Raw genomic sequence first — 27,223 nt, 5'->3', positions numbered from 1 at the left:
GTTTTCAGACCATAACTGGACCTTTGAGTTCCAACCAGTGCAGAAGCCAGCGACGGCGCTGCTGCGTCCACACGCGCTGCAGGCTGGACCCAGGCCCGGCCCGAACCTGGTGCGTCTCGAAATGAAGGCCGTCTTAAAATGAGTTTGGAATTTTAAAAAAGGGACAATTAATTTGATGCATGAAGGCCACCGGCTGCAGAAAATCCAATTAAGGTGGAGATGAAAATGCACCTTGAGCTCGTTTCTCCTCACAAACTGTGATTCATATCCAGTTGAAATAGTAATGTGGAAAAGAAGCACGCGGGCAGGATCGGTTCTAAAGTGAGACAATTAGAATATGATTCCAACCGGAGGATGTTATTTGCTGTTGCTTTTTTTTTTTGATGGATAATATACATAATGCAGCGAATGTGTGTTCAATTTATTCCATTACTTTAATGGACACATTCAGCTTGACATGAGAGTTATTATATTTCCCCAAGGCTGCTGTGAAATAAGATCCTTACAGCAAACAAATCACTGGCAGCTTTGTTTTTGAGCGGGGCCGGGGGTTCCGATTGTAGCGCCGCGTGATGTATTACAGTGTAATGACTGCAAATGTCACCCCTGTCGATTGTCAGTGTCCAAATTACCCCTCTAATCATCGGCTTCAAATTAACCTGTGTTCTGAGGCTGCAGACCCACAGCAACAGCACAATGCCCTCCCGACACTCGCAGCAGCGGGCCGTGCTGGCATCCCAGTTGCAGCCCGGCCCACTCGCCGACGTGCCAGCCGGCCAGCTTCGGCACACTTGGCTCGCTTCCTCCACCAGGCAACAGCAGAGGACGTCCCTCTTTAAACACGGGGACAGAAGTTCTGTGTTTAAGCTTGACCGAGCTAACAAACTAATTTACTGCTAAACCCCAGAGTCTGGGAGGAACGACGGGGCAGAGGAACGCTAAATTACATCTGTAATCTGCGGGGGGGTTGGGAATGAGGAGGAAAGATGGTATCGATGAGCGCTGTAATCCATGTAGGTGAACCCCTGAGGTCACTTGTACTCATTCATTAATTAGACATTATCGTTTCCTAATTGAATCTATAGGCTAGTTTGACAAATAAATCCCTTTAGCGCAGTTGTAGGCGTGACTATCAGGAAAAGGCAGGAAATACCACACAGCCGGGGACCGTCAGCATCTCCACATCCAGAGAACTGGTGCGGAGTTCCTGGCCAGCAAACCGATATTTAAAGAATCTCTGTGAGCTTCAGCTGTGCCTCAAAAAAAGTGGCCCTACATAATTAATACGATGTGGCTTCTCATTCAGTCATGTTCAATTTATGTCAGGCAGGACTGTGTGTTTTATATTCCATTTTATCTTGTCACAGAAGCAACAGCATGGTTCCTCGTCCCTCGGTTTTCCCCCCTCCTTTCTCCCTGCATTTTTTAAATAACCTGAAAGTAGGACACGGTGGAAGCCTGATGTATACGCACACCCCGCACACCCCTCAAAACCTGAACAAAAATGTCACACAGGTGGTAGCGCTGGAGAAATAAAGGAAGGAGAGCACACGGCTGCAGACTGGTTCATTAGCTTTACTCCCGGACTGAGGGGGAGCGCATGGTTGGGGGAAGGGTGTTGGGGCAGGACCGTGTGTTTGGCACTGGCGATGCTGCTGCTTCTCGCCTACTGTCTCTATGATTCACCTCCGTGGGGTCGACACCATTTAAGGCCAGACAGAGCCGTAGCCTGGCTGTAGCATTAGCTACCCACCAATCAGAGCAATGTGCCATCGGCGGGCTAAAATTGTGTGTTCGAGACCCAGACAGAGACGAAAGCCCAGGAAAGAAGTAAAGGAGGCAAGAATAACAGCAGTAATAGGTTATATGTGATTGGGATTTTTGGCGCCGATAACTGATTAGTTTAAAGAAACCAATAACCGATCAGGGTCCGATCACGTGAGGGAGCAATATGACTATTTTAATAACGTGTTTATTTACTGTGGATAATTTGTGTTGGGTATCAAAAAACATACTCTTATGCCTAAACAACTTGAGACAGAAATATAGAATATATATATTGTCTATTTTGCTTAATTTGTTAACATTAAAAACAATCACATCTCAATGGTTTAAAAGTGCTTTTTTCCCTCTACTTAAGTTATTTGTGGCTTTAAGCTTGAAATAAAACAAGCCATCTGCGTTTGAATGGGAGCATCTGCAAAAACTTTCAACATCCCTGATCGGATCGGCGAGTTATATCGGCCGGTTCCATACAGCGTTCAGACCGGCGGAAAGCCCAATAACTAGCGCGACTTTCCTGACTTGAGTCCAGCACCACGTTGGTAATTCTTGGTAATTGGATTTCTTGGGCACCGTGCCCCACTCATGATGACACACTAAGCTGTGACATGGAAAGTCCTTATGTGTGGCGAGGGAGTAAGGTGCAGCAGAGCGGAAGTGACAGGTGTCAAAGATCCAATTCCCCCAGTGCCTTTTCTCCACAGACAGCGAAGGAAGAGCCTCCCCTGTGGTAGAGCTGGCACTGCTAGCTTGACATTCAGTTCCGTATCGTGGCTAGTTAAAGGTCTATGGAGCTCAGGAAATAAAGAGGAGGGGGTGGAAAGGGAGGGGGAGGAACGCTGGCAGCTCTGTGGATATAAGAGGTCGTGGCCTGATTGCTTGCTTTATTTATTTCCTGATGCTAATGTGGGCTGAACGCAGAAGGAGCCCAGTCTGTCTCCAATGTGCTGGAGAACACAGAGGCCCCCACTGCTGATCTGACAGACGATGCTGGGTACAGATCAGCGTCTGGACACAGCTCCCTCCCTGTCCTCCGCATGCGTTTCAGCTTCATCTTTAACGAGGGCCGCGCCAGAACAGGCGCATCATTAAAAAGAGCCACTCTGAGACTTTTAGCCATTAGACTTAACAGCCGACCTCTCCCATTACCTTTTATCCTCACTTCTAAAGAGTTGGGGGAGTTTGAAAAGTCGCGTTCCTCTGGCGAGAAGTCTGTCCTACAGTCAGTCTGCATGGAGGCTTCAAACCAGCAACCAGACAAATTCATCTCCTCTCAGTGTCAGGGGTGGAGTAAGACTTTGGAAACCGCAGGAAAGGTTAACCTGATTATTTCCTTCGATGAAAATGGCGGCGGTTTCCATGCCGACTAGGGACTGTGAGTGAAAGAGCGGAACAGGATTTTTGAGGAAATAAGAAGGATTTCGTGCAAAAAAACAAACAAACAAACAAACTGGGAAAAAAATGAAGCTCAAACTAATTGAAAACATCAAATCTCTGACTGTAGGAGGGTCTTCACCTTGACCTTTGTCCCATATGAACAGCCAAATCTTTTGGCAGCTGAGATCACCCTGTCCTGAGTCAAACAATCCGCTCTTATGAAGATGTGCTGAAAGGCCAAATGGCCCCCGGAGCCCCTGGGTCTGCCCCCTCCTCTCTGCTACCTTCACTCACTCATCAATAGTTTATAATCCGGGTCTGGCGGACTCGAGACCAGAATTACAGCGAGGCGAGCTCGTCCCCCACGAGGTCGCGTGGGGGCCAGCGGGGGAACACTGACACTAATTGGTGAGTGAAATATTGTAATGGCGGTGGTGATTTGGAGAATTTCTCTTTAACCTCTGTTTAACTTCTGCAGGGTTCACACAGAACAGGGCCCGTTCTGCCACACCGGGCGCCATGGAGCATGCGAGGGCCCTTGCCAGTGAAATTCTGCATTTCAACAGCTGGGAAATGTTAGGGAATAAATTATTCCCACTGAATATACATGAGGAGCGGAGAATATGGAAATATTACAGCAGAACGCCCGAGGAGGTAACCTTTTGTTGCCACAACCGAGGAGGACGTCAAGGCTCCGCTGCTGCCGCTACATATTTCGTCTGAGTTATTAAGTTGTTGGGAAAAACAAGGGAATGAGACCTCGGGGAAAAGGAAGCAGTGATGACAGAGGCATCAGGGAGACAAAGGAGTGAAAGAAGAAAAGAAACACAAAGTAGGAAATCTCAAAGGTGTTACAGAGGATGGAGGTTTGGTGTTTTCCACTCAGATAGGAAGTGATAGGGGTTAAAAAAAGAAATCCACAGCACAGCAGACCCCCCCCCCCCCTTCCTCCCTAACCCCAGCTGCAGTGATAAATGTCTCTTTGTATTCCTGATGGAAAGCTGCGGCTACGACATACTTGTCAGGACACCTGATTCCTCCTTAAAGAGGGCAGGGTATATTCCTAACCTTTCGCTTCTCGCCAAGGCTTTTTTTTTTGCTCCGTCCGTGCATCTTTAGCAGACATAGCTACGCTGTCCTGCTAAATTCCCCGCTACGTGTAATTCCCAAGGCCAGTGCGCTCCGAGGATGAGGGCTCCTAAATGGGGGTTGTTGCTGCAGGTAATAGAGCTGATTACTGCTACAGTATCTGGGCTGCGGGCCAGCTGCCAGACACGGGCCGTGCAGTCTGGAGGGTGAGCGAGCCGCCTGGTGTCTGATATCCTGGGATCCCTGTAATATAAGCCTCGCTTTGGCAGTCGCTCTGCGAATATCCTGCCCACTTCCCGCCATACACCCAGAATCCTCCGAGTTAATCCATGTCTATAATATGTCCTCATTTGGTTGTTTATTCAACACCGGGTCGGTCTGTAATCACTCTGTATGGGTTTGAGCGACGGTTGGGCTCCGCGTCGATCGGGAAGTGGTGCCACCGTGTCCATTTATTTTCATTACACCTCAGACAGCTGGAGCTGGAGCTGGAGCAGAGCGGGAGTGGTTATTAGCACTGGATCTGTACTGAACAGTCCAAAAACTTATTTTAATGTGACACAATTGCCAGCAGGGTGCCTTCGCCTGATTTCTGACACAGGTGACGCCACTAATTAAAGGACATTGTGGGCTTTGTGTTGTTTTTATCCCATTAAATCCCATTAAATTCATAGCAAACACGTTCCAGGAGCAGATCTCAGATCAGGAACCTCAGCGGGGTCAGAACGGCAGTGTGCGGCTGCAGTAACAGCATCCCAGTCGCATTCAGACATTTAAAAGGAATCAAAATAGGTATTTGTAAACAGTGCCATGGACTCCTGACCGATGGTTCCAGAGCTATTTCGGCTCTGCAGCTTCGGTCCGCATGCCAACCTCGAAAAAATAAAAACACAACAGTGCGCCTTGGAAAAGATGACTCCTGCTTCAAAAATCAAACTCAATTGAAACCACAAAAGGAGAGAGTGCTGGGAGATGCGACTGGAATTCCATTCTTTCACTCCCCCCCATCTTTTATTTTCCTCATATTCTTGTTATTTTTCCATTTCTTTTAACACTCAGGTGCTCCGCCTCTCCCTCTCTTCTCTTCCTCTAATGCTCACTCGGCCTCCGTCAACATCGGCACATAACCAGGTTTTAATCTCCCCCCTCTGCCTGGGATCATCCCGAAGCCCCTGCTGTCCTTCGGACCCCCTTCTCGGTCGGGCGTTCAACAAACAACTGCAATGCTCTCGGCTTCTGAGGCGATTATTAACACACCTAGCGAGCTACAGCATCATGAATAAGCAATGGAGATCCGGAGCCCTATTTTCCCTCTGTTTCCTTTGCCCCCCCTCCTCCTCCCGGGTTTCTCTTTTGCCCCGCCACGGTGTGAACTGAATGCCAGGATTGTCTGTAAAATGAGCTGTCAGTGGAAGACCCGCGATGAGATACATCAGGCTCATTGTCAGCCCTGGAAAATAACGAACTATTCCCATTCCTCTCTCTGATATGTTCAATACGCTCCCCACGACAGGAGCATAGAGATAAGCAGCCTCCTCTTGAGCTGATTAAATACGCTGGTATGTTCCGATGGGCTTTGGCAGGATGAGGGTTCAGCAGACGCCATCATTGTGTCACGCCACGTGCACGTCTGAGACCCACGTGGTTCTTTCTTTAGTGTGTCCTCACGTCTCTTTGCTGATTCACACGTCGAGTTTAGTGGGGGACTGAAAGGGTGGGACGCACCGGAGCGCGTTACGCAAGCACTCCAGACAACCTCCAGAGAGGGGCCGCAGCTGGGGCTTTTAATTAAAGGATTGAAAAAAGACGCGGATGTGCAATCAGCTCCGCATGCAGAGTGAGAAAAGGAAAACCTTGTTTTTGGGTTATATTCTCCTTCCCTCTGCTCTGATTGGACACACCAGTCGCTCCTGTCCTGGAAGAACACCTGCACGGGAAGACGATAGGAACCCTTCAACCGTCAACCTGCTGAAGTCCGTTTTAGATGCACTGATTCTCTAAAACCAAACGACCTTCGAGCGACAGATGTCAACTCACGCACACGGGCGACCATTTCGCCGACTTGTGTCACTGGCTCCCAGTATGAGCAGATGGTTGATGTTCAGGTTGGAGCGCAAAGGAGAAATCTGCATTTATATGTTTTGTGACGTCGTGACACCCCCCCCCCACCCCCCACACACTCAGCCATTTCACCTCCACCATTAAGACCAAATCAAAATGTATGAGCCCACTTTCAGATCTTGCTAATCATTCGCTGTCAGCGGCACAAACTGGAGAGTTTGAAGCAGAAATCAGTGAAATAAGAACTGTTAAATCAAGTCTAATGACAGAGAGAATATAAAAAGAACAACTCCACTCATCAGAGATTCTTTCCTTTTTTTGCCTGTTTTTCCTCCCATCACACACACACACACACACACACACACACACACACACACACACACACACACACAACACACACACACACACACACACACACACACACACACAACCATGTTCTCACTGCCTTCCTGGTTCTTGACAGATGTCAGTGTTTCTGTTAGCACTTTAGAAAACTTCAAATTTGAAAGGTTCCTCTGGTGAATTCAGGGCAGGCTTGCAACAAAAAGCCCAGCTTCCTTCAGAACCAACAGGGTGAGGGAGACGCTTGTCCGGCACATAGTTGGGAGATGCTGGTTAAACATCTGCAGCTGGCAGAGAGAGAGAGAGAGAAGACACATGGAGGAAGAGGGAGTGGTTGTGGTGGGGGGTAAAATCAATTAGGGGCAGGGAAACCCTGTGGATCTACAGATGGAAGTAGGGAATAAGGAGAGATATAGAGTCTGTGGAGGGGGCTTCCATTCCTGGGCTTCAGCTTCAAGCACGCACCCACAGGGAGGCCAACAGCTAGATGAGAGTTATTCTCCAGAGGTGGACGCCAGTGAAAGTGTTGGGAATAAAAGAGGACTGTTCTCTGTCTCCCGTCTAATTGAGCAGTCGCGGATCCCTCCGAGTGCAACAAACTGGGAGAAGAAGGGGTTTTTATTAACACTTGCATATTGACCCAGTAATGATTCCAAAAGCAAGACTGCAAACCTCCGTTCGCACAAATCGGACGGCGCAGAAAGACGCGGCGCTCCCTCTTTTCCCTCCTGCGGAGATAACTAGAGCGACTTAACAATACACGAATCTTAATCCGCGAAACCCGCAGCTCATCCATATCCGGCGGGAATTAGAGCGTGAGCTACGGCAATCAAAGGCAGTCAGAAAAATAGATTTAGCTCCGTTGTCACGGGGTCCCTCCGAGCCTGTTTCTCCGCTTCGGCGTCAGCTGATGGGTTGAGGGAGCCCGGCTAAAAGGATGATGGGGCCTAGACGTGTTGAACAAAGTCCTCCAGACACTCCTAATCTACGCCACGGAGCGGGAACATTCAGGTGGGGTTTCACGCGAGCTCCGTCACATTCTTGGCAGAGGCAGAAAGTTACGTTTGCAGGAGTCAAAGCGCAACCCTGCGAGCCAGCGAATGGTTAAAAGATGGACAAAAGCGCCTCTGTGGTTCAGGACTGGGCTGGGCTTGCAGCTGGATCTGGTCACTCAAACAGATTCCCACCAGCTGATGGGCTTTGTGTGAAAGTAATGGCCGCTCTCCTGGACAAACAATACCTTGACATGGTGCTGGGAATGGTAAACATTTGCGTTGTTAAAGCCCTAGAGTTTAACCCTTCCTCCCCCCACGTTCCTTTTGTTCTCCGTGCTTATCAACACAACAATGAAACGACGGGAGGAAAAAAGATTTGAGGCTTTCCCGTCCTCGGCTTTGTGTTGCTCCGTCTTCCTTTTTAGCGACTGCGGCCTCTCTGCTCGCTTCCTACTCCTGGAAGACATCTTAGCAGCGGGTGTTGGGCCTCATGGCTCGATTCAGTAAAGGTAAACAATTGATTTTAACCTAAAGACGAGTGACGGCACACAAACGGGGACAGATTTAACCGTGGAGCACGGTGAATCCGCTGGTTCCTGCCAGCCCACTTCTGCTGTGCAATTAGCCCGCTGAGATATGAGGAGAGGGACGGTTTCATCTGACACGTCCTCACACTTCTGCGGGCGTGAAGGTCTTTAATTCAATAATTACCCACAACCTCTAATTAGCCTGGCCGAGCCTTTTAGAAACAAAAGGACGACAAAAAAGATTCCAGGAAAGATTTAAAAGTCCTGTTTGGAGGTTTACTACCAAAATTGAGCCCCCGGCCGGGATTGAGGGAAATACCAAAGCAGCTAATTGAGATTCTGAACAGGCCGCTCCTTTATCGTCTGTTTGTTCTGGTCAAAAGAACGGACGGCGGTGTGAAATAGCTTCTTCTTTTGTTTACCTGCGACACATTTGCACATTATACATTCAGCAGGCACGCATCCATTTTGCTGAAACAGATACAATCAGTGGCAGTGTTAATGAAAAAAGAACTGCCTCAGAGAGCTCAGCCTACTTGTAATATTCTTCATGTACATCATTGCTAATCCTCTGCGGTAATGAGATCCTCTAGTTGAGGACCTGCCGGCGTGCATTTTGAAAACTCGAGCATTCCTGCAGGTTTGCAGAACACTAAATACTGACCCCTCTCTGAGGTTCTTTACAGTCTCCACATTTCCTGTCACCAGCCCAGCCTGCGACATCATTTTTGGCTAGCAACTAGTCTAGGAAGCGCTTGTCATTCCCCGCTTGCACACTTCACAGTCTGGCGATAAAAAGGACAGATAAAAAATTGAAACCTCTCGTAATCTTCATTCCTGTATGCTGTTTTATAAGGCGGGACTCATTTTCTTCATCTCCAGCTCATTAAAGTTTCCTCCAGCACGTGTACGAGCCCGAGAAAGCGGCGCAGCATGGAGGCAGACGCAGTTACTGGGGCACCGGAACAACGGAAGCTGGCAAAATCCCCAAAATGAAGCACGCGGCAGCCATAACAGTCCAGGTGCGGAGAGTTATAGGTGTAAGAGGCGTTCCCTGGAGCGGGATTCTAAAATAAAAACTCTGGTGTTTCCTCGCTGCCCAGAATAACACAGCAGCTACGAGTCAACCTGAAACGCTGCACCTGTGCATGAGTGTGAACCCCCTCCGTCGCCCCGAGTAACATCCCAGACCGCTGCGGCGCTCACTGACCTGCACGCCGCCTCGCCGCCGCTGCCAGGAACACGACTCTCGGCTCCTGGATGTCTTTTTAAACGGAGCCAGAATTGAAACATCAACTTTAATTCCCTGCTAAACGACTCTGCTGAATTATGGATGAGGCCACGTGCAGATATGCAGATTTCCACCTTCTACCTTAGCGCGGTTTAATTGCCGCCGTTCCGGCACCTCTAAAGTCGGCTCTGCTTCCAGCGCTCAAATGGCTGGTATCAGTCAATGATGCCGCCTAAGCTGGTATCAAAGGCCGGCCTTAACTGTCAGAGACCCCTCACACGGCACTTCAAGCACACGCAACCCAGTAAAATGCAAAACGCTTTGGTGGCCCATCGGCCGCAAACAACAGAGCAGTCCGTCTTATCGCCGCACGAGCGAGCTGCACTCCAAAGGAGACATTTAACGGGACACAGCGCGCCGATTCTGTGAGGATTGTCTTACCTTGGTCGGGCAGCTGGCACACGTTAGGGGGGACGGTCATGTTCAGCATGTCGTTGACAGCCGTGTCAACATAGTGTCCTCTCTGGACGTCGTGTTCGCTGTCGGTCTGATCGCTCTCCTCGTGGCCGCTGTCCTTCAGGCTGTTCCCCTCCAGGTCCTTGAATGTTGATGTGCTGCATGGGGGCCAGGAGGGGGGAAAGGAAAATGTTGATTAACTGTCACATCGCAGCTCACAGGGTCTCCTTTGTCCTCTGCGATGGCGCGCCAAGTGCTATCCATCAATTTTTGGCTTTTTCTAGTACAAATTCTCATGAATTGACCACAAATGGAGGTGCCTTTGCAAAAGTAAGAGTAGATATATTAAATGTCTTGGCATCAACACCTGTTCTCCAGCCCCTCCGTAGCACCTACGAGAACATACAAGAACCTAGTGTGGCCTTCAGGGAGCAGACATTTACCCAGAACTGCATCTGCATTCCTCTGGTCTGATGAAGCAGACCCTGGACCTTAAGCTAGATCATTTTTAACTGTACAGATACAGCAGTGGGGGTTGAACGTTCTGGTTTCAAGGTCGGGATATTGAGCCGGAGGAACGCGCTCACAATCAAGCCAACGCTGCAGTAATCAGGAATTCCTGGAAGGAAGATGGATATGGGAAAGGCTGGAAGAATACAAACTGAGCATCTGTCTTGTTCGGGGGCCTGTAGTCAGTAAAGATTGCAGTGGGGGGGGCTCAACCGACAGCTGTGTGGTAATAGCTCGATTTCCTTCATTTGTGTTCCATCAAACTGGAACAAATTTTTTTGCTTTGCAAAGACCCTTAAACGGGTGTGAAAGTGCGCACGTGTGGGGAGAGGAGATGGTGGGAAAAGATAAAGGAGGAAATTAGATGAAGTGAAGGACAGTGCAAGGTAGCTGCAGTGTACCCCCCCCCCCCACACCGCTTGGGACAGGGCTGCAGGTAAAGCTGGCTCTCTGATGTTATCACTGTAATTGCACCTGTCCCAGACTCTGGGCCCGCCGCCTCCTCAGGGGATTTCTTTGTAGTGTGCTACAGAGTCCCTGACTTGAATGCTCTTTGTTTACATTAACGTGGGGATCTTTTGAAAAAGGAGGGGGGGGGGCATAATGGATTTTCAGAAGGCTGAGATGGCCTTAAACAAAAGCTGCAGTGGCTTGTAGCTGCAGGTAAAAAGTACAAAACCAGCAACGGGCCCTCGTCCTGACCGCAACCCTGCGATTCCACAGACATCCCGGGACACAATGAAGGCATTTATCCCGCTAGAAGTACAAAAAAAATCAGTCACGCACGAAACAATTTTACCCTGGAAGCAGGCACAGGGGAGGAATAAAGTCATCTGTAAATATTAAAAATGAACCCTTTTTGTTATCCAATATCCTGAAAGATTGTGGCTTGTTTGAGCAAGTGCCTACTAAAGACATTACAAGGTAATTGTATTTATCCCCAAATCTCCTTCCCTCCTATAATTACTCTGAAGTGGGAAAAAAAAATCAACAGGAACGCTTGCAAACAGCTGCGCGCAACAATATCTGCACGCTCATTAGATAACGCGATTACAGATAACAATTTTAACGAGGCGTTGGTAACAATTCCTAATCAAGACATACCTTTTAATGAGGTGGGCTCTGCTGTTCACGTAACTGGAGTCTATGGAGTAGTTCTCCGTCTGCAGGAGAACAATGGGGGGGGGGGAGAGAGAGAGAGAGAGAGAGAGAGGTACTTTTAATAATGGAAGCAACCAAAATAATGTTGCTGGTAACTGGCTTTCAGAGGAAATGTTATTTTACAAAAAAGCCCCGGTGAGCTTTCAGAGGGTTGAATGTATTCTCTTTTAAAGCACACACACACACACACACACACACACACACACACAACACACACACACACCACACACACACACACACACACAGGGGCCGACTGGGGGCCAAGAGCCGAGCAGGGGGCTAACCCTCTTGCTCTCGTGCGGAGTTCCTGCTCTTCCCGCTCTGCCTTTGAGAAGACATCGGCGCACAGACGTTAAATAACTGCGAGAGAAACGTTGCTGAAATTAACGAGTGTGTCGAGGGAATCTTAACTTTGCAATTGCAGATGAAAAGACTTTCAAAATATGCATGGGATAGATCTCTGACCCACATTAGAGAGCACGCTTCAAAGGCCCTACACATTCATTCATTGTGGGAAGTGTTTTCAGTATGTTAAAGGGAGTACATGTGGACCGAGCAGGTAGCCTTCAGCACATCTGCCCTCGCTAGCTAGGATGTCAGCAGCTATGGGGGGACTTCCCCCGTCAGCCCAGAAGCCGGGATGCTGCCTTTTCCTCCACGTTTGATAACATGCAGGTGTTTCAGCAGAGAGAAAGCAGAGCCTTCACTTAACATTCCACAGCGCAGATACAGTATCCTGATAAAGCGCCCGTCGACAGGAGACTTCCGAGCGATGTCCGCTGAAATGCATTCACCATCGTGATAAGAGAGGTTAATGCAGGTGCTGCTGATTATCAGGAGGGGCCCGGAAAAACCGTCACGCGCGTCCACCAAAAGACCCCTTTGATCCTGAGGTTCTTATTCTGGGGTCGAATGTTCAGAACCTCCTTGGACAGCAAGGCCGGAAGCTGTTAAAATTCAATCTGTTTGGAGAAACATCTCTGTTTACTGCTGCTAAAGAGCTCCCCTGACCCTGCTGACAGGCCACGAAAAATGGAAAGGCTGAATGCACCCCCCCCCCACGCCTGGATTGATGAAACATGAGAAACATGTGCACCTTCGGCCGTAAATGGATGAACCAGCGCTTGTCGCACAAACTCGCCCAGTAATCCTTCTGGGAAGATCCCAGGATGAGGAACAAAGGCTCGCCGGGGTGTCTGAGGGGGGGTTGTTAAAATTAAAACGCAAGGTGGTTACGACAAAGGTTAGCATCACTCAATCTCTTTTTTTTTTACAGTTTACCACTAATTAAAGTTTAAATCGCTACTTTTCAGCAGATAATTCATCAAGAAAGTAATTAAACTATTATTATGATCCATTAATTTGGCGGCCCGACGTGTTTGTTCTCTTGTAATACCCCTGACTCCCCTTGTTCTCCTCCAGCTTGACTCCATTAAAGCTAATGGCTGTGGCAGCACAGCAGAACTCAGATTAATCTTTAATAACATATTAATTAATTCATTTCATCACTAATTGAATGTTTATTAATGAAACCCAATTCCAAAAGTGCACACGGTGTTCCGCGACCATTTTACCTGAATGATTTAAGGATCTAAAGTGAGGAGAATTCCGATGCTGTAGCCGTATTTGGCTGAGCTGCGAATTAAAGCCACTCATCTTCTACAGTGGCTGAAGATCCAGCGAGGGACTAATGGAATGCGAAGCATGAGCAACAAGGGGAAAACATCATTTCAAAAGACAAGACAGAACATTCCTTGTGAATGTCACTCTGGCGGGATGGCAGCGTGCCCCCGTGTGCTTGTCCGTAATGCAATTTTCTCGCAGGGTTTGCCTAAACTAAAGGCATTTATCCTTCACGTAAGCAGATATGTCAGACCTGAGGGCTTGAACTTATGATGGGTGAAAGTGGATCTTATTCCCAGGAACAATCGGGCGCATTAGCACAGGCTTCCTGTAAAAATTTAATGTACCACCCCCTGCGATTCTGACCAACCTCAAATTGGAGAACATGTCAATAGATCTTGCTGGGAGGTCAAGTTTCAGGCCAGGAGGACGAGGATCGCTTAACTACAGCGCGGAGGCCACAAATGGCTCCTTAATCAGGTTGGACAATGTGTTGTTGTGATCCGAGCGGCCCCAGTTTGGCGGACAAAGCTACTCTATCCCCGTAATTATTGCTGGAAGATGAGAGGGAGGAATGCGGCCCCCATGTCGCCGGGTGACTGATCGCTGCTGTCTGAACGAGTGCGGAGTGAAGTGGAAAGAGAGTAGAGAGGAGGTGAAGATGGTAGGAAATGGGTGAGACTTGACCTGCAGGGGAGTGCAGCCCTGCAACCGTTTGCTCCTTTCCCTCCGCCGGAACCTCGGGCGCTACGGCGACAGGCTCGCCGTTCTGCCGCGGAGAGGAAAAGCAATCTCCTCGCCCGGCCGCTGCCGTAAGATTTAATTTGCCTTCCTCCTGGTGTGTCCATCGCTCCTGTGGTGCGGACGCAAGTGTGTTCACTGTGCGGAGGCATGAGGAGCCCCAGTGAGAGGAGGCGGCCGCCGCCACCGGGGCGCCCGTTGTCACGCCGCTGAACACCCCACAAGTTGAGCAGATGTCTCGGAGACAGACAGGAAAGACGGTCACACAGATGCTCTGCTGTCAGCTGGAACGCTGAAATATGGCAGCCATCCCAAACGACTTGTTTATCAAATATAAGTTCATTTATCTCCAATTAATGAGCATCAACGGGCCGCCACCATGAACAGGGTAACCCTCCTCCCCAGGAGTCACCAAACTATAGATAGGTACAATTAAAAGCCGAAGATCAGAGTCTTCTGAGCATCTGTTTATTGTCAGCGCCGTCCTGCGTCCCAGAAGGAAACGTTGCGCTTTATGCGTCTGGTTATCGATTTCCTACTAAAGAAGAGCAGAGGAACAAGGAAAAGAGGCTCCAGAGAAGTTTCACACCAAAAAAAAAGCCGGCTGCATCTGGAGTAACGAGAGGTCTCGATTACCCGGAGAGCAGGTAGCAACCACTGATGCATGGTGTGTGTGTGTGTGTGTGTGTGTGTGTGTGTGTGTGTGTGTGTGTGTGTGTGTGTGTGTGTGTGTGTGTGTGTGTGTGTGAAACGTGTCCCCTTCAGTCCCTTTTGCAGGTCTTATATGCAAACACTGTTACACCTGAGCTGGCGTGCGATGGCGGCGCCCCCCGCTCACGCCGGGATCTCCGGCCTGATGAAGAGAGAAATGCTTTTCAGCTGAGCTGCCTTAACCCCCCCCCCCAGCAGCGGCACCTCTAGCCTTTACCCCGACCATCAGCGCCACCATCTTCCCAGTTATAGAATTTCCCATAGATGCTGTGCCATCTGCTAGATTATAGATCTCCCTCTCCCTTTATGGAGGCCAGGGCCCCTGAGGGAGGATCAGCGGTAAAAAGGGTGAAAGAGTGCCTGAGGCGCAGCCACGGCCGTGGATGAGATTTCATTTTCTATTTCGGCCCTCCGAGGGGGGGCTGCTCAGATGAATACAGAGACTTGTTACCGTTTTATATCAACTCGCTCCCCTGCAAGCTCGAATTATACACAACCGGTTGTGACAGAGGGGCACATGTGTGACAAATAACCTGCCACATTCCCCGCGTCATTCCGCTTCATCGCCCATCAACTCAGCCCAAACCCAGGAGCCCATCCGGGAATCAATCACGCATGGGGGGGGGCTTTCTCAGGAGGGGTTGACTGATGCGGTGAGCTCAGCCACGTCCTTGATCGCGCCGGTTCGGCATTGTTTGTCCAAACCAAACAGGGGCTTTTCTGGAAAACAATGAAACAGAAATACGACGCCACTTCCTGTCCCGCATTTCCTCAGAAGAAGAAATGAAACAAATATTTGCTCCTCTTGACCAAAAAAAAAAAAATCCCTCCCCCATTCTGCCATAAAGCGAGGAAACAAACGCAGGAAACTTCCTGGAGTCCCAGCTGCCTGTTGTGCGGAGACAATAGTGGCGGCGAGTCTCCGTGTCACTCAGCTGCGTGGTCCAGTTAGCAGAGATGTGATTAATTATACATACACTGATAGAAACAGCCTGAATTATTCATGAGCCTCTCAACGTCAAAGCTATTTCCCTCTCTTCCAGAGTGATGAAAAGATTTTAAATAATAGGCCCCCTCCGCAGACGTCTGCATTCCAGCAGAGCCGGCTGGCGCTGGAGGGGCTTAAGCCGGAGCCGCTGTCTTACCGGGGACCAGACCCAGTTCAAAGGGTGGGCGGCTGCACCGGTTCCGGACTCTAGGGGGGTTTGTTTTGTCTGAAGAAGCGAGGCTGGTAGCTGCGACACCTGTCCAACCCGTCTTCATGTTGATGAGATTATAGCGGACTTCTTTTTAATGCGCGCGTCTTTCATGTGAATGACAGGCTCCAAAAATCCGCGCACGGCGCCGCGGGGAGGAAGTAGGTGGGGACGGAAGCTTCGGGGCTAGCGTCTAATCTAGGTGAGCTCTGTGGCTTCCTCTCCCTATGGGCATGAGTTCCGCAAACATGTGTTTTGAGGGTTTTAATATAAGAGAATTACTCGGTTGTGTCCTACATTAGCCCGTCTGGGTGGGGGATGCTAACTAAGAGCAAAGAGAATTCCCAAAAGGTTCCCCTCGTCTCTCCTGGGCCGAGCTACAAAAGTAAACACGGGAAAAACACTGCAAATTATGTAAACACGTTACTCTCAAACGCTTACAGCCGCAGCTGAATAAACAGCACGTGTATTTGAAATTACTGCACTGGGCGGATGAATTTTTGATGAATTTCGCACGTGTGAAGGTGGCAGAAAAACAGGGGATCCACGACTCCGGGGGGAGCCGATCCACTAGCCTTCCACAACATGGCCGAGCGCAGCTTGGTGCATTCTCCTCATTCTCTTTAGCATCCTAATGATGGCTGCCAGCCACATCGGTGCGGCTGGAGTCTCTCAGTCTCTCCCCCCCTCCCCACCCCCCACCCCCTTTATTTCTCCGCCCGCTCGCTGTGACAAGGCATCTTTCCAGACATTTTAGTTAGATGGAGATTTGCAGCGGGTCATTACAGACCGGGAGCCTCCGCCAGCGGATGTAGGCGCTCGCAGATGGATTGAGTGGGTCTGTTTATTGACATGCCTTAATCTGACACTGGGTAAAGGGAATGAGCCGCCGCCTCCAGACACGCGGCCACATCACAGCCACTCCGGCAAATATGGAGGCAGCGCCCGGGACACGAGTGGAACTTCATCAGCACTCATTAATCCCACTACCCCAGGACACTCGCTCAAACAAACCCTGTTTACTCTGCCTGCTGGCTGGAGGGGTGATGGAGCCTCAGAGAGGCTGGGTGAGCAGGTGCCTCACACACACACACACACAAACACACACACCTGTCATTTTGCTCCCACTTAATTCTGTCACTTGTTGCACTCAAACAAACCTCCACCTTTCCGCGGCTATAACCTAGCTAACCTGAGGGGGCACCTGAGCTTGTCATAAATGTTGGTAGTTATGTACCAAGTCACCGCTAGTCACCGGGGGTGTGTTAGATACTGTATGTATACAGATGAATTCCACTCCCATCCGTGAAGATTAGCTGACCATTGCACATCTGCCGCTAATATATCTGGGATGGTCTTTTTAAGCAGCTGTCAGCGCTGGAATTGACAGCGGCGTATTAGGAGCGCGCACATCACCGCCGCCGCATCTGTAAATCCAGCTTGTTAACAGGACTGTGACAGGCTGCTATCAGGGCAGGCGCGGAAACAAAACAACATCCGCCGCTGTGCGCTCCAACGCTAGCCCTTCTGTTTAGCATCACCATGCTGTCGGAGAGGAAAGTGAAGATCTGGGTCCTCTCTGTGTTGCTACATTTAAATGTAAATTTTCAAAAAATAGCAGTGTGGGAAATGTGTAAGCTAGTTTCAAACAGAGATAAATCTGGAAGGCAGACACGCAGACACGATAACAGTAAAAGAACAAACACAGCGTGACTTAGAACGAGAGGAGAGCAAACACAAATTTAAAGAAACAGCAACACACACACACACACACACAGTCGCCTTGGGACGCTACATGGGAGTGGGGCCTGCTGTTGCCTCCGTCGGGAACAGGAAGCTGAGCAGCTTGAGCACAAGGCCAGTAGGACGGGGGGCCAGATGCGGCGGGCTTGACCCACTCATTTACGAGGGGGGGTTGTCTCAGTATCTGAAACACACGGGGATTAGCCGCGGTGACTTCATTTAATTCAATTTGTATTAGGGCCATCTTTGTGGGAGCAAACATGGTCTTCACTGCGGGGGGGGGGGCGCCCGGGGTCACGGAAAACAGCAACAGACGGTGGATCTCTGCCTCCACGGGGAGAGGAACCGCACTGTCCTCACACACACACACACACACACACACACACGAACACACACAACTGGCGCGTTTCCTTCCGTCTATCCCACAGAAATACATCCGAGACGGCGCCGCCACGTTTGGGCCGCTTGATTTCTTTAAATGAAGCTCTCAATCCTTTTGTTCCGCCACCATAAACAACATGTAGTCATTTTCTGCACTTATCAAATCTCAGCACGGGGGATTGTAGCGGCAGATGCTTATCGGAGCCAATCCAGATTGTAGCTCTCCTTGTCACAGCGCGGGCAGCGCCAATTATTATTTCTCTTTGGTTTGTGTTGTTTTTTTTTAAATCCTGTAGTTTATTTCTCCTGGGCTGTTTGATATCCTATAGCGGAGAAATCCTTTTGTTACAACCGGGCATTTAATGTTCCTTTACTTGTAATCTGGGAATTTAATAAATACAAGGGAGGGTGGGGGAGCGGTACACAATCGAATAATTCAATTCCCTCTTGTGTTCTCTGGAACACGACTTAAGCAGAGGGGGGGGGAAACGACTGCAGCGAGCCGGCGAGTTCCCGACGCGCTTCCTGGCAATTTACAACGGCTGTGTGGGAAAATATAGAGGCGATCAGTCACAAACTCTTCCGCAACCAAAGCCGCCGGCGCTCCGGCAGGAGGATCCCTTCCTCTCCTGTGCAGGTAGCTTGAACGCTAGCTAATGTAGCATGCAGCAGGGAGATGAGTTTTTCTTACAAAAGACAGGAAAGATTGAAACAAAAGCTGCAGTACTTTGCTGCTGTTAGACAGTCCGCCGCTCTCTAGCAACACCCCCACCACCCCGCCCCTATCAATAGATGTCAGTGTGGGAAATGTCAAAGAGGTGGGGGGAAAAAAGGACAAAGTAATCTCTTCCTCCTTTTTGATCGCAAGTGTAATAATTGGAATCCTCTTAGGCCCATTAGATGAGCAGCCCGCCAGCCAAAAGATGATTGCTGCTGCTTTGAATACAATCCTAGTAACAACTGTTCTGGAGTCGTGATGACACGGGGGGGCCGGTGGCCCCCACGCTATCATGCAATCCAACCACGGCTTTGAAAACACGTTATTTTTTTAAGCGCCGGAGTCCAACATCGGTACGGAACAACGGCAAGAAAAGAGCAACGCGGCTACGCAGCAACGCCGTTATGCAAATCGCAGAGCACCTCCAGCTCTTGCTGTATTTCTGTCAACGCAATTCCTCAGTTCAGTCGGACCCCAATTAATAACCTGGTCGTTAGTGTTGTTACAAATATGGTTGTAATTATTGCGAGTCTAATTACCATTCCGGTATTAGCCAAATTAACCTGATTCTAGGTTTACATCACCCACACTGATGCTACCAAGACATGCCTGTGAAGAATGGCAGCAGTGTCCCTTCAGATAAATACAGTATAATTAGCTCTGCTCCCTACAGGGCCCGTGTGATGGTAATAATTAGAGCTACAGTATCAAAGGTCACGCAAAACAATTTAGCGAGGACGCTGGCTGCATTGCTAATCGGAGGAGGAAGCCCGGGATGAATGTGGACACTTCTCAGGACCGTGGCTGCTACTTTCCCCGCGCGCTTTATTCATTTTTTTTAAAAAACGCTCTCGAAATAATAGAAAGTGAAAACCCATTTTAATGGCAAGTGGACTCCCAGCTAACACAGTTTAAATGGATCCGTGATTAAATTTGAGCGCAGGGCTACAGGGCGAATCTGCGAATCGGTATAGGTTTAAATCGATCTGATGCCTTCAAGGTGTGGTAGCTGCCCCATCAGCCTTCTGCCGTGAATGTTTATGGGCTTGAATTTATCATTATTAATTGTCCGCGTACGTGAAATGAGAACAGGAAGTCCAGGAAGAGCAAGGGAGCTATCGTCGTAGCTTTAGCCTGGCCCGCAGGTTAATTAGCCGAGTTCAAAACATTGACACTGAAGTAAACACGTGGCTCCGCAAGCCTCTACTTAGATTTCATGAGCCCCTCTCATGTGGCCGGGCTCATCAACTCCCATGATTTCAAGCTCACGGTTCACAGCCCAGGTCCACCAGGAATCCGTTCACATCTCCACAGTCACACCCTGATGACCCCCCCTTCCCAAGGCAGACACAAATATAGCATCTCAAACAACACATCAGGCTGGTGTGTGCTAGATTTGTCTGTATTCTCTGGTGAACGTCCCTGCAAGACCCAACAACACTTCATTAGCGGGGAGTGATACAAACAAAGCTGGTGGCAGAACGCTTTTCTGACGCTACTGTCTTAGTTTGAGGCTCATCGCCTGAACCGTGTAGCAGCTGTTCAGCACGCCGCTGTTTCGCCTGCTTTAGATCCTTTATAATGCATTAAAAATGCTGCACCGTTGTCAACGGCGACGCTCTTTTCATTTAGGTTTATGTGCATTTTTGCACTCTTTAGTCAACAAACACAGTAGATGAGAAGTGTGACGAGGCGGCTTTGCATTTAACCTCAAACCCAGGATGTGGATGTAGCCAGCAAGCTAACATACATTTTGATGTATTTATCTTTTGACAAGTTAAAAAAGCTATGAGGCGATCTTCCCCTCCGCCCAATTATCAAACCCTTAAAACATCATTAAGGTCTGTCAAATTGGCGTATTCTATTATTCCGTATTGAGAAAAACATCATTAAAATCATCGGGTGTTAGCACCAGAACATGTTAGCATCCATATGCGCATGTAGCTATGAAGGTTTAAAAGCTGCAAATCGTGATCATCATTGATCTGAGCCGTCAGATGCATAATCTCATCGATTCATCCACACTGCCCCCGCCGGGTGACGCTCAGCTACCCCCTTCCCCCCCGACATGTGAATTCCCAAACAAGTGTTGAGGAAAGCGCTGATAAGCAGGTCCTTATCCTTTTAAAGACACTCCCGTAATCCGGCAGTAGTGGGAGGAGGGTGGGGGGGCTTCAATTTTAAAGGATTTAGTCTGGATTAGAGCTAGTCCTCTAAATTAAACCAAAAGTCATCTTTCTGCAGTTGCTCATACAAGCTGGCGGCTGGCTTGTTACCAGCGTTACACTAACAAAGAAAATAATGACATCTCTAATTAGGACTCGCTCTTCTCCTGCCACCCGGAGAGCAAATGGTGATAATGAAGGAGTGAATCTCACTCCGTCCTCACCTAAACAGAGCATTGTGTCGTCCTTGCCTCCGACGACCTCCTGTGAGTGCACTCAAAATGTCCTCCATGCTGTGTACCTGACTCCCTCTGCCAGCAGAGCTTAGCAGCAGACAAGCTCCTCAGCCGTGGCAACGCCGCTCCGTCCCCGCTGATGCTGTGATCCGCAGCAAAACAAGGCCAAATCTGCGGCTTAGAGGCTAAAATAATCATTACTGGGGAGCAAACAAATGAAAAGTCAGAACACCACTCCCGTGTCTGCCCCCCCCCCCCCCCCCCCCCCCCCCCCCCCCCCAACTGGTGCTCCTGTCTGCTATCGCTCACAAACAAAAAGAGGACAGACGCACATTAGCATTTAGCGTGGAAGACTGGAAAGAGGCAGCAAAACAAGACTCTGGAATCATCATATTCACAATATAGATCATGTCAGATCTCCCCAGGGCAACCAACAAGATTACCTCTTCAAGATTACTTCCAGATTACAGTTAGCTCCGATGCTAAACTGTGCACCGATCCAAAATGGCCACCCTCCATACTGCACCTAGAGAGTTATCAATAGCTTTTCCCTCTCCGTGCATCCTCCCGTGCGCGCTGAGGCGCGGTCGGCCATGGCAGCCTCCTTTAGAGGAGCAGTCTTGAACTTGGTAAGAGCACTTGAACTCGGCGCTAACCTTCCTTCCCAGATCATTGACAGACTGAGTTATTAAAGCACAGTCTTCCCTCTCTAATTCTCTCCACAATAGCTCCCCGCTAGGCACAGTCGGGGAACTGAACTGTGGATGTTACGGCAGAACGTTCTGCACTCAAAGAGGTCGAGCACTCTCCCTTCATTAGCTGCTCTGTGGAGCAGGTGTGTTGAGGGTCAGGGGTCAAAACCGACATTCCACTGCACTCTACAGTCAGGCTCAGCCAAAAATTCAAATCTTTTTTCCACAGAAGAAGTCGCGGAATCCTAACCAATTTATAGACTGTAGCGTTTTGATTCTGCCCGCTGAGCCCCGGGTGTGTATCTAATCTATAGCTCTGCTCAGATTCCTCTCGTTCCAAATTGACCTGGTATCACTCAGGCAGAGGAATGCTTTGCCTGCCTCCCGAGAAGCTGAAATAACAGGCCCGGGCCTCTTCTGAGGACTCCAGGAAGACGGCCTTGAGTTGCCAGATCATCGGGGCGCGACTGCGCGGCTCGCTAACATGACGACGCCGCGCGGCGCTCCGTCAGCGGCCCGTCCTGATTTATGTCAGCGCGGACCAGCCGGCTCTGACACTCTCCGGCATCATGAATGTAGAAAAGGAAAGAGATTAGGGGTCCCATCATCTCTTCAGACAGGTGGACAATGGATCGGGGTCTGAGGGGATAACACGGGGTCGCCATTGACGGGGGAGGGGCAGATAAAGTGGAAAATGAGAGAAGAGAAGAGGTCGGGGGACACGGAGGCCCAGACTTGGTCATAGCCCATTAGTCTGGGTCGGTGGAAACGCTACAGCTCATTTCATGCTCTGCCTCTGCTTCTGCGACCAACAAAGCACAATTACGCCGGCTGTGCTGCGGCGGGTCGCCTGCCAACAACCTCTGCACCGGCTGAACCTGCGCCGGCTAACGTGCGTCCAGGTCTGAGCCTCCAAATAAAGAATTTGGGAGGATAAAGGGAGGAGAGGGGAGAAAAACTGGCCGGAGCAACCAGAACAAAGTACAATGACGGCGCTCCCTTTTGTCTCCTGGACGTGCTGCAGAACCACCTGACAGAGGCGGGAATACCTGCGCGTCCGGCTCAATTAGCTTCAGTCCGGGCTCGCTGACGGGTCCAACGCAGACAGAACAGAACAGAAACGGTCCGCAATGCAGGGAGACCAACTCGGACTCATCTAGCAGCAGCAAACCGCTCGGCAATTATGCATGCAGGAGCTGACATTTAATGGGGGTGGGGGGGGGGGGGGGTCGGGGCTGCTAACCAACATCCTCCTGCTCCCTCTTTAAAAGGAAAAAAAACCAGGACACTTGGAAAGGTCATTTTCCCCTGGTGTCAGAGCTGGCTGCTTAGAAAAGTTCCCCCTCACAATCACTATTGTTGGCGAGTTTCAAGCACCCCCCCCCCCACCCCCCGTCCATCACAAAAGGAGAAATTCTCCCTCGGAAACTCGGACCGACTGCCTCTTTAATTAACATCTGTCTCTTAGCAAACGCCAACCAAACGCTTTTTCTTCTCTCTCTCTCTCGGAATCATAACGTTCATTACTGGAGGAATTTAATTAAACTCTTACTTTGTTTACTTGGTGGAAAAACCAGTTTGCTCCCGGTGTTTCGGAGCAGATTTGACGAGGAAAAACAAATAATTTCCCTAAAGACTGATTGCTAATCCATTGTTATTTGTGTGTTTGGAGGTATACGAACATTGAGGGTCGATAATTCCTCGCAGCTCGTGCTAATACAGAGAACGGGTCTGTTTTTGTCATCCACGGGGGCAAAGATGAGCAAAAGAACACCACTTTATATGAAGAGTGAGGATTTGGACTCTGGTATTTACCTGGAATCTGACCTTTTGCTTCCTAGATGAATGATCCTCCCATAAAAGTTGAGTCCCGACAAACGCCACAAGCTTCCCGAGACAAGGAATAAATCCACGCGCTTCCATATCGGGGAAAATCATCTGTGTCAGCTTTAATTTGAGCAATAGGAAACAATGCAAGGAGAAACTCAATTAAATGGGCAATTATGTCGGCGTAGCGGTGGTAGCTGGGCTTAACAAGGTGCGTAATGATGCCCCTTCCCCGGCAATAAACATCATCACTTTGTCCGTTTCCTTCTTTCCATTGAGGCCCTCATTTATGTGAAGACCCGTCACCCAATTAACCCGGCGTAATTACTGCCCCGAAGCTTCTAAAACGAAGAGCTTTCTGGTCCTCATCCTCAAGAACAGCCTTCAAACTTGAGTTTTAGGGTCTTAAAACAGGTTGGTGTCCACACGTGGCTGAAGACACACAACTGTCAATCACGGGTCTGGACCCCGGCTGGCGACACGCGTGGCTCCGCCTCCCTGCCAGGGGCAGTTGTGTCACTCCTGCACACCTCTACGATGGTGAGGTTGGCGGTTGGGGAGCGACGGCTATAAAAAGCCACCCAAGTGTAAAAGCAGCAATGATTGTGCACAAAGTGGAAACCGTCTCGTTGAGTGTAGTCACGGGATCACCCCCCGGGACTCCGTGTGGGAGGAGCCAGATGAGGAAGTACAAGAGTCGCTCAGCCTTCCCGAAGCCTCTCAAATAATGAAGAGGTTCATCCAGTCAGCCGAATCAGCCGAATCAGCCAAATCAGCCGAATCAGCTGAATCAGCCGAATCAGCTGAATCGGAGATGAAGCCATTCTGACACCTTCTGCCCCCCCCCACATTAAAAAAGGGTCTTTCGTGGTCCATCATCACACCACATCTGTATGCCTGTGGCCTCTTCATCTCCCCAAATACACTTTCCTTCCAGATGTGTTGGCCTCTTGTACCAGAACGCACATTTCCAATCTCAAGTAGTTATTATGAAAGTTTTAAAGGCCTGTTTTTGTTGATTTTATCCAAACTCATTTAGTTGTATGTAGGACATCGTTAAAGCAATTTATCCTCGTTTTCATGATGCCATCAAACCTCCTCTCACAGGACCATTACAGTAATTAGACCCTGATCCTCCTCTCCTCTCCCCCTCCTCTCCTCCCCTCCCCTCCCCTCTCCTCCCCTCCCCACCCATCTCCTCTCCTCTCCTCCCCTCCCCTCCCCTCCTCTCCTCTCCTCTCCTCTCCCTCTCCTCCCCTCCCATCTCCTCTCCTCTCCTCCCCTCCCCACCCATCTCCTCTCCTCCCCTCCCATCTCCTCTCCTTCCCCCCCTCTCCTCCCCTCCCCTCTCCTCTCCTCTCCTCTCCTCCCATCTCCTCTCCTCCCCTCCTCTCCTCCCTATCCATCTCCTCCCCTCCCCACCCATCTCCTCTCCTCTCCTCCCCCCCCATCTCCTCTCCTCTCCTCCCCCCCTCCTCTCCTCTCCTCCCCTCCCCTCCCCTCTCCTCTCCTCCCCTCCCCTCTCCTCTCCTCTCCTCCCCCCTCTCCTCTCCTCTCCTTCCCTCCCCTCTCCTCTCCTCCCCCTCTCCTCTCCTCCCCTCTCCTCCTCCTCTCCTCTCCTCCCCTCCTCTCCTCCCCTCCCCTCTCCTCTCCTCCTCCTCCCCTCTCCTCCCCTCCCCTCTCTTCTCCTCTCCTCCTCCTCCCCTCTCCTCTCCTCCCCTCCCCTCCTCTCCTCCCCTCTCCTCCCTCCTCCCCTCCTCTCCTTCCCTCCCATCTCCTCTCCTTCCCCCCCTCTCCTCCCCTCCCCTCTCCTCTCCTCTCCTCTCCTCCCATCTCCTCTCCTCCCCTCCTCTCCTCTCCTTCCCTCTCCTCTCCTCTCCTCTCCTCCCCTCCCCTCTCCTCTCCTCCCCCCTCTCCTCCCCTCCTCCTCCTCCTCTCCTCTCCTCCTCTCCTCCCCTCCCATCTCCTCTCCTCCCCTCCCCTCTTCTCCTCCCCTCCCCTCTCCTCTCCTTCCCTCCCCTCTCCTCTCCTCTCCTCCTCTCCTCCTCTCCTCTCCTCTCCTCCCTCCTCCCCCTCCCCACCCATCTTCTCTCCTCTCCTCCCCTCCTGTCTCCTCTCCTCTCCTTCCCTCCCATCTCCTCTCCTCCCCTCCCATCTCCTCTCCTCCCCCCTCCCCTCTAAACCACTACTGGCTGCAGTAAACCCCCCTGCTGCTGGTTGCAATTTCTGAAACATCTCAGTTGTCCTAATGTTCCGCGCCCCTGGACTGGTTTTGCATATAGACGGGCGATTTGAACGTGTATGAGAGGTGGACGTGTTTGGACCCGCCTTTACACCTGCATGATCCAGAAATAATGTCAGGATGTCTCATCTCCATGTGCTTGTGTGGAAGGGGCCACGGATGAAAACATCTTTGGTTCATCCCCTCCCATTTTCAATTTCAACCACCTCATTTCATGTCAGCAGTCCTTCAGAACGTGGAGACAAATGAACTGATAAAATAAACATTAAGTTTGCATTCATGCTTAAAATTGCCCCATCTTCTGGAAGTCTGACCCTCAACACCCTCGGTTAAACCCCAAATCTGCCACACAGAAAGAGAAAAAGTCACTTCATGGCTGAGGAACCCTGAGGAAACATTGGTCAGGCTGGAAATGACATCTCCAATACCAGGTGATGCCTTGCGTCTCCTTCACCAAGAGCGTCATTGGGAAGATGATAATGTGGCAGCTCATGTTCCTCATGAATGTGCCACTCTGTCGCATGCGCACGTGTGGGAGGAGATTGGCACTTTCAACAGATGTGTAGCAGGAGCTGACAGCGTGACATCCACTTTGCATGCTCAGCGTGACACGTTTGAACGTTCCCGTGCATATTGCCCTGATGTGAAGTGATAGCGAGGGATGTGCCGCCTGACTGGAACCACTCCCCACTGTCTCGCCCGCATCAAAATAAAAAAAGAACGCCATCCTGAGAAATGTAGAAAAACACCGAGGACGCCTCATCGCTTCTCTCGCATGCGTTCATTTACACATTTACAATGACTTCCATTTGGAAAAGTTACGAGATTTAAAAAAAGACTGCTCGTTTTAATTATCGCGGCGCCACTGCTGCCGCCATCGGTCGCAATCTGGCATCTTCAGCCATCATTCCTGCGCTCTGCTCGACAGCCTGACATCCACGAGGTCAGAACACGTTTAATATCTGCTGTCGTTCCTCTCCTGGAGCTGGAAATAAGTGTGATATGACGTCTCTGCAAGGCCATGTTGGCATTTAATAGCGCGATGCCTCAGATTTCCATCCTACTATTTCTACTCTAAACACACCTCCGTGATCGTTCATCCAGAAGAATTCCTTTTTTTTCCAAACAGCAAAGCCTGAGTGAATATGATCTTCATATCCACAGATGCATTAGCAACCCCTTGCATGGATCAGCTTAATCAATAAACCCACTTATTTCCCTCAAAAGCTCACAGGTATGAGGAGCCTTACACACATTACACATTCAAAAACAAAGTCTAGCCCAAGGCCATTCCTTGACTGTATAATTGTCTGTGCCGCCGAGTGACTCAATATAATTAAGCCGTAGAAGACAGCTCTGTTCTCCTGCGAGTGTCCATATTCCTGCTACCACAAACATCTCACAGCTGACGCTTCTC

The 27,223-nt window shown here is 49.9% G+C and overlaps 1 protein-coding gene across 4 annotated transcripts in view; it reads right to left on the bottom strand.

Moving 5' to 3' along the window:
- The window catches only part of pcdh19 (protocadherin 19), a 42,756-nt gene that overhangs the window by 7,850 nt on the left and 7,683 nt on the right, over window positions 1-27,223 (bottom strand). For 2 of the 4 annotated variants that reach the window (XM_057043061.1, XM_057043063.1), the window contains exons 3-4: window positions 11,476-11,533; window positions 9,846-10,031 (exon numbers count right to left, since the gene is read on the bottom strand). In XM_057043061.1, coding sequence (XP_056899041.1) covers window positions 9,846-10,031; window positions 11,476-11,533 — 244 coding nt within the window. Of the gene's footprint in view, window positions 1-9,845; window positions 10,032-11,474; window positions 11,534-27,223 lie in introns of all 4 variants that reach the window. The other 2 variants (XM_057043062.1, XM_057043064.1) reach the window with 1 other exon arrangement.

Source organism: Takifugu flavidus, chromosome 9 (assembly GCF_003711565.1).
Source record: "Takifugu flavidus isolate HTHZ2018 chromosome 9, ASM371156v2, whole genome shotgun sequence".
Taxonomy (NCBI): domain Eukaryota; kingdom Metazoa; phylum Chordata; class Actinopteri; order Tetraodontiformes; family Tetraodontidae; genus Takifugu; species Takifugu flavidus.
Note: the sequence above shows the minus strand (reverse complement) of the source record. Positions and strands in the feature narration are given on the sequence as shown.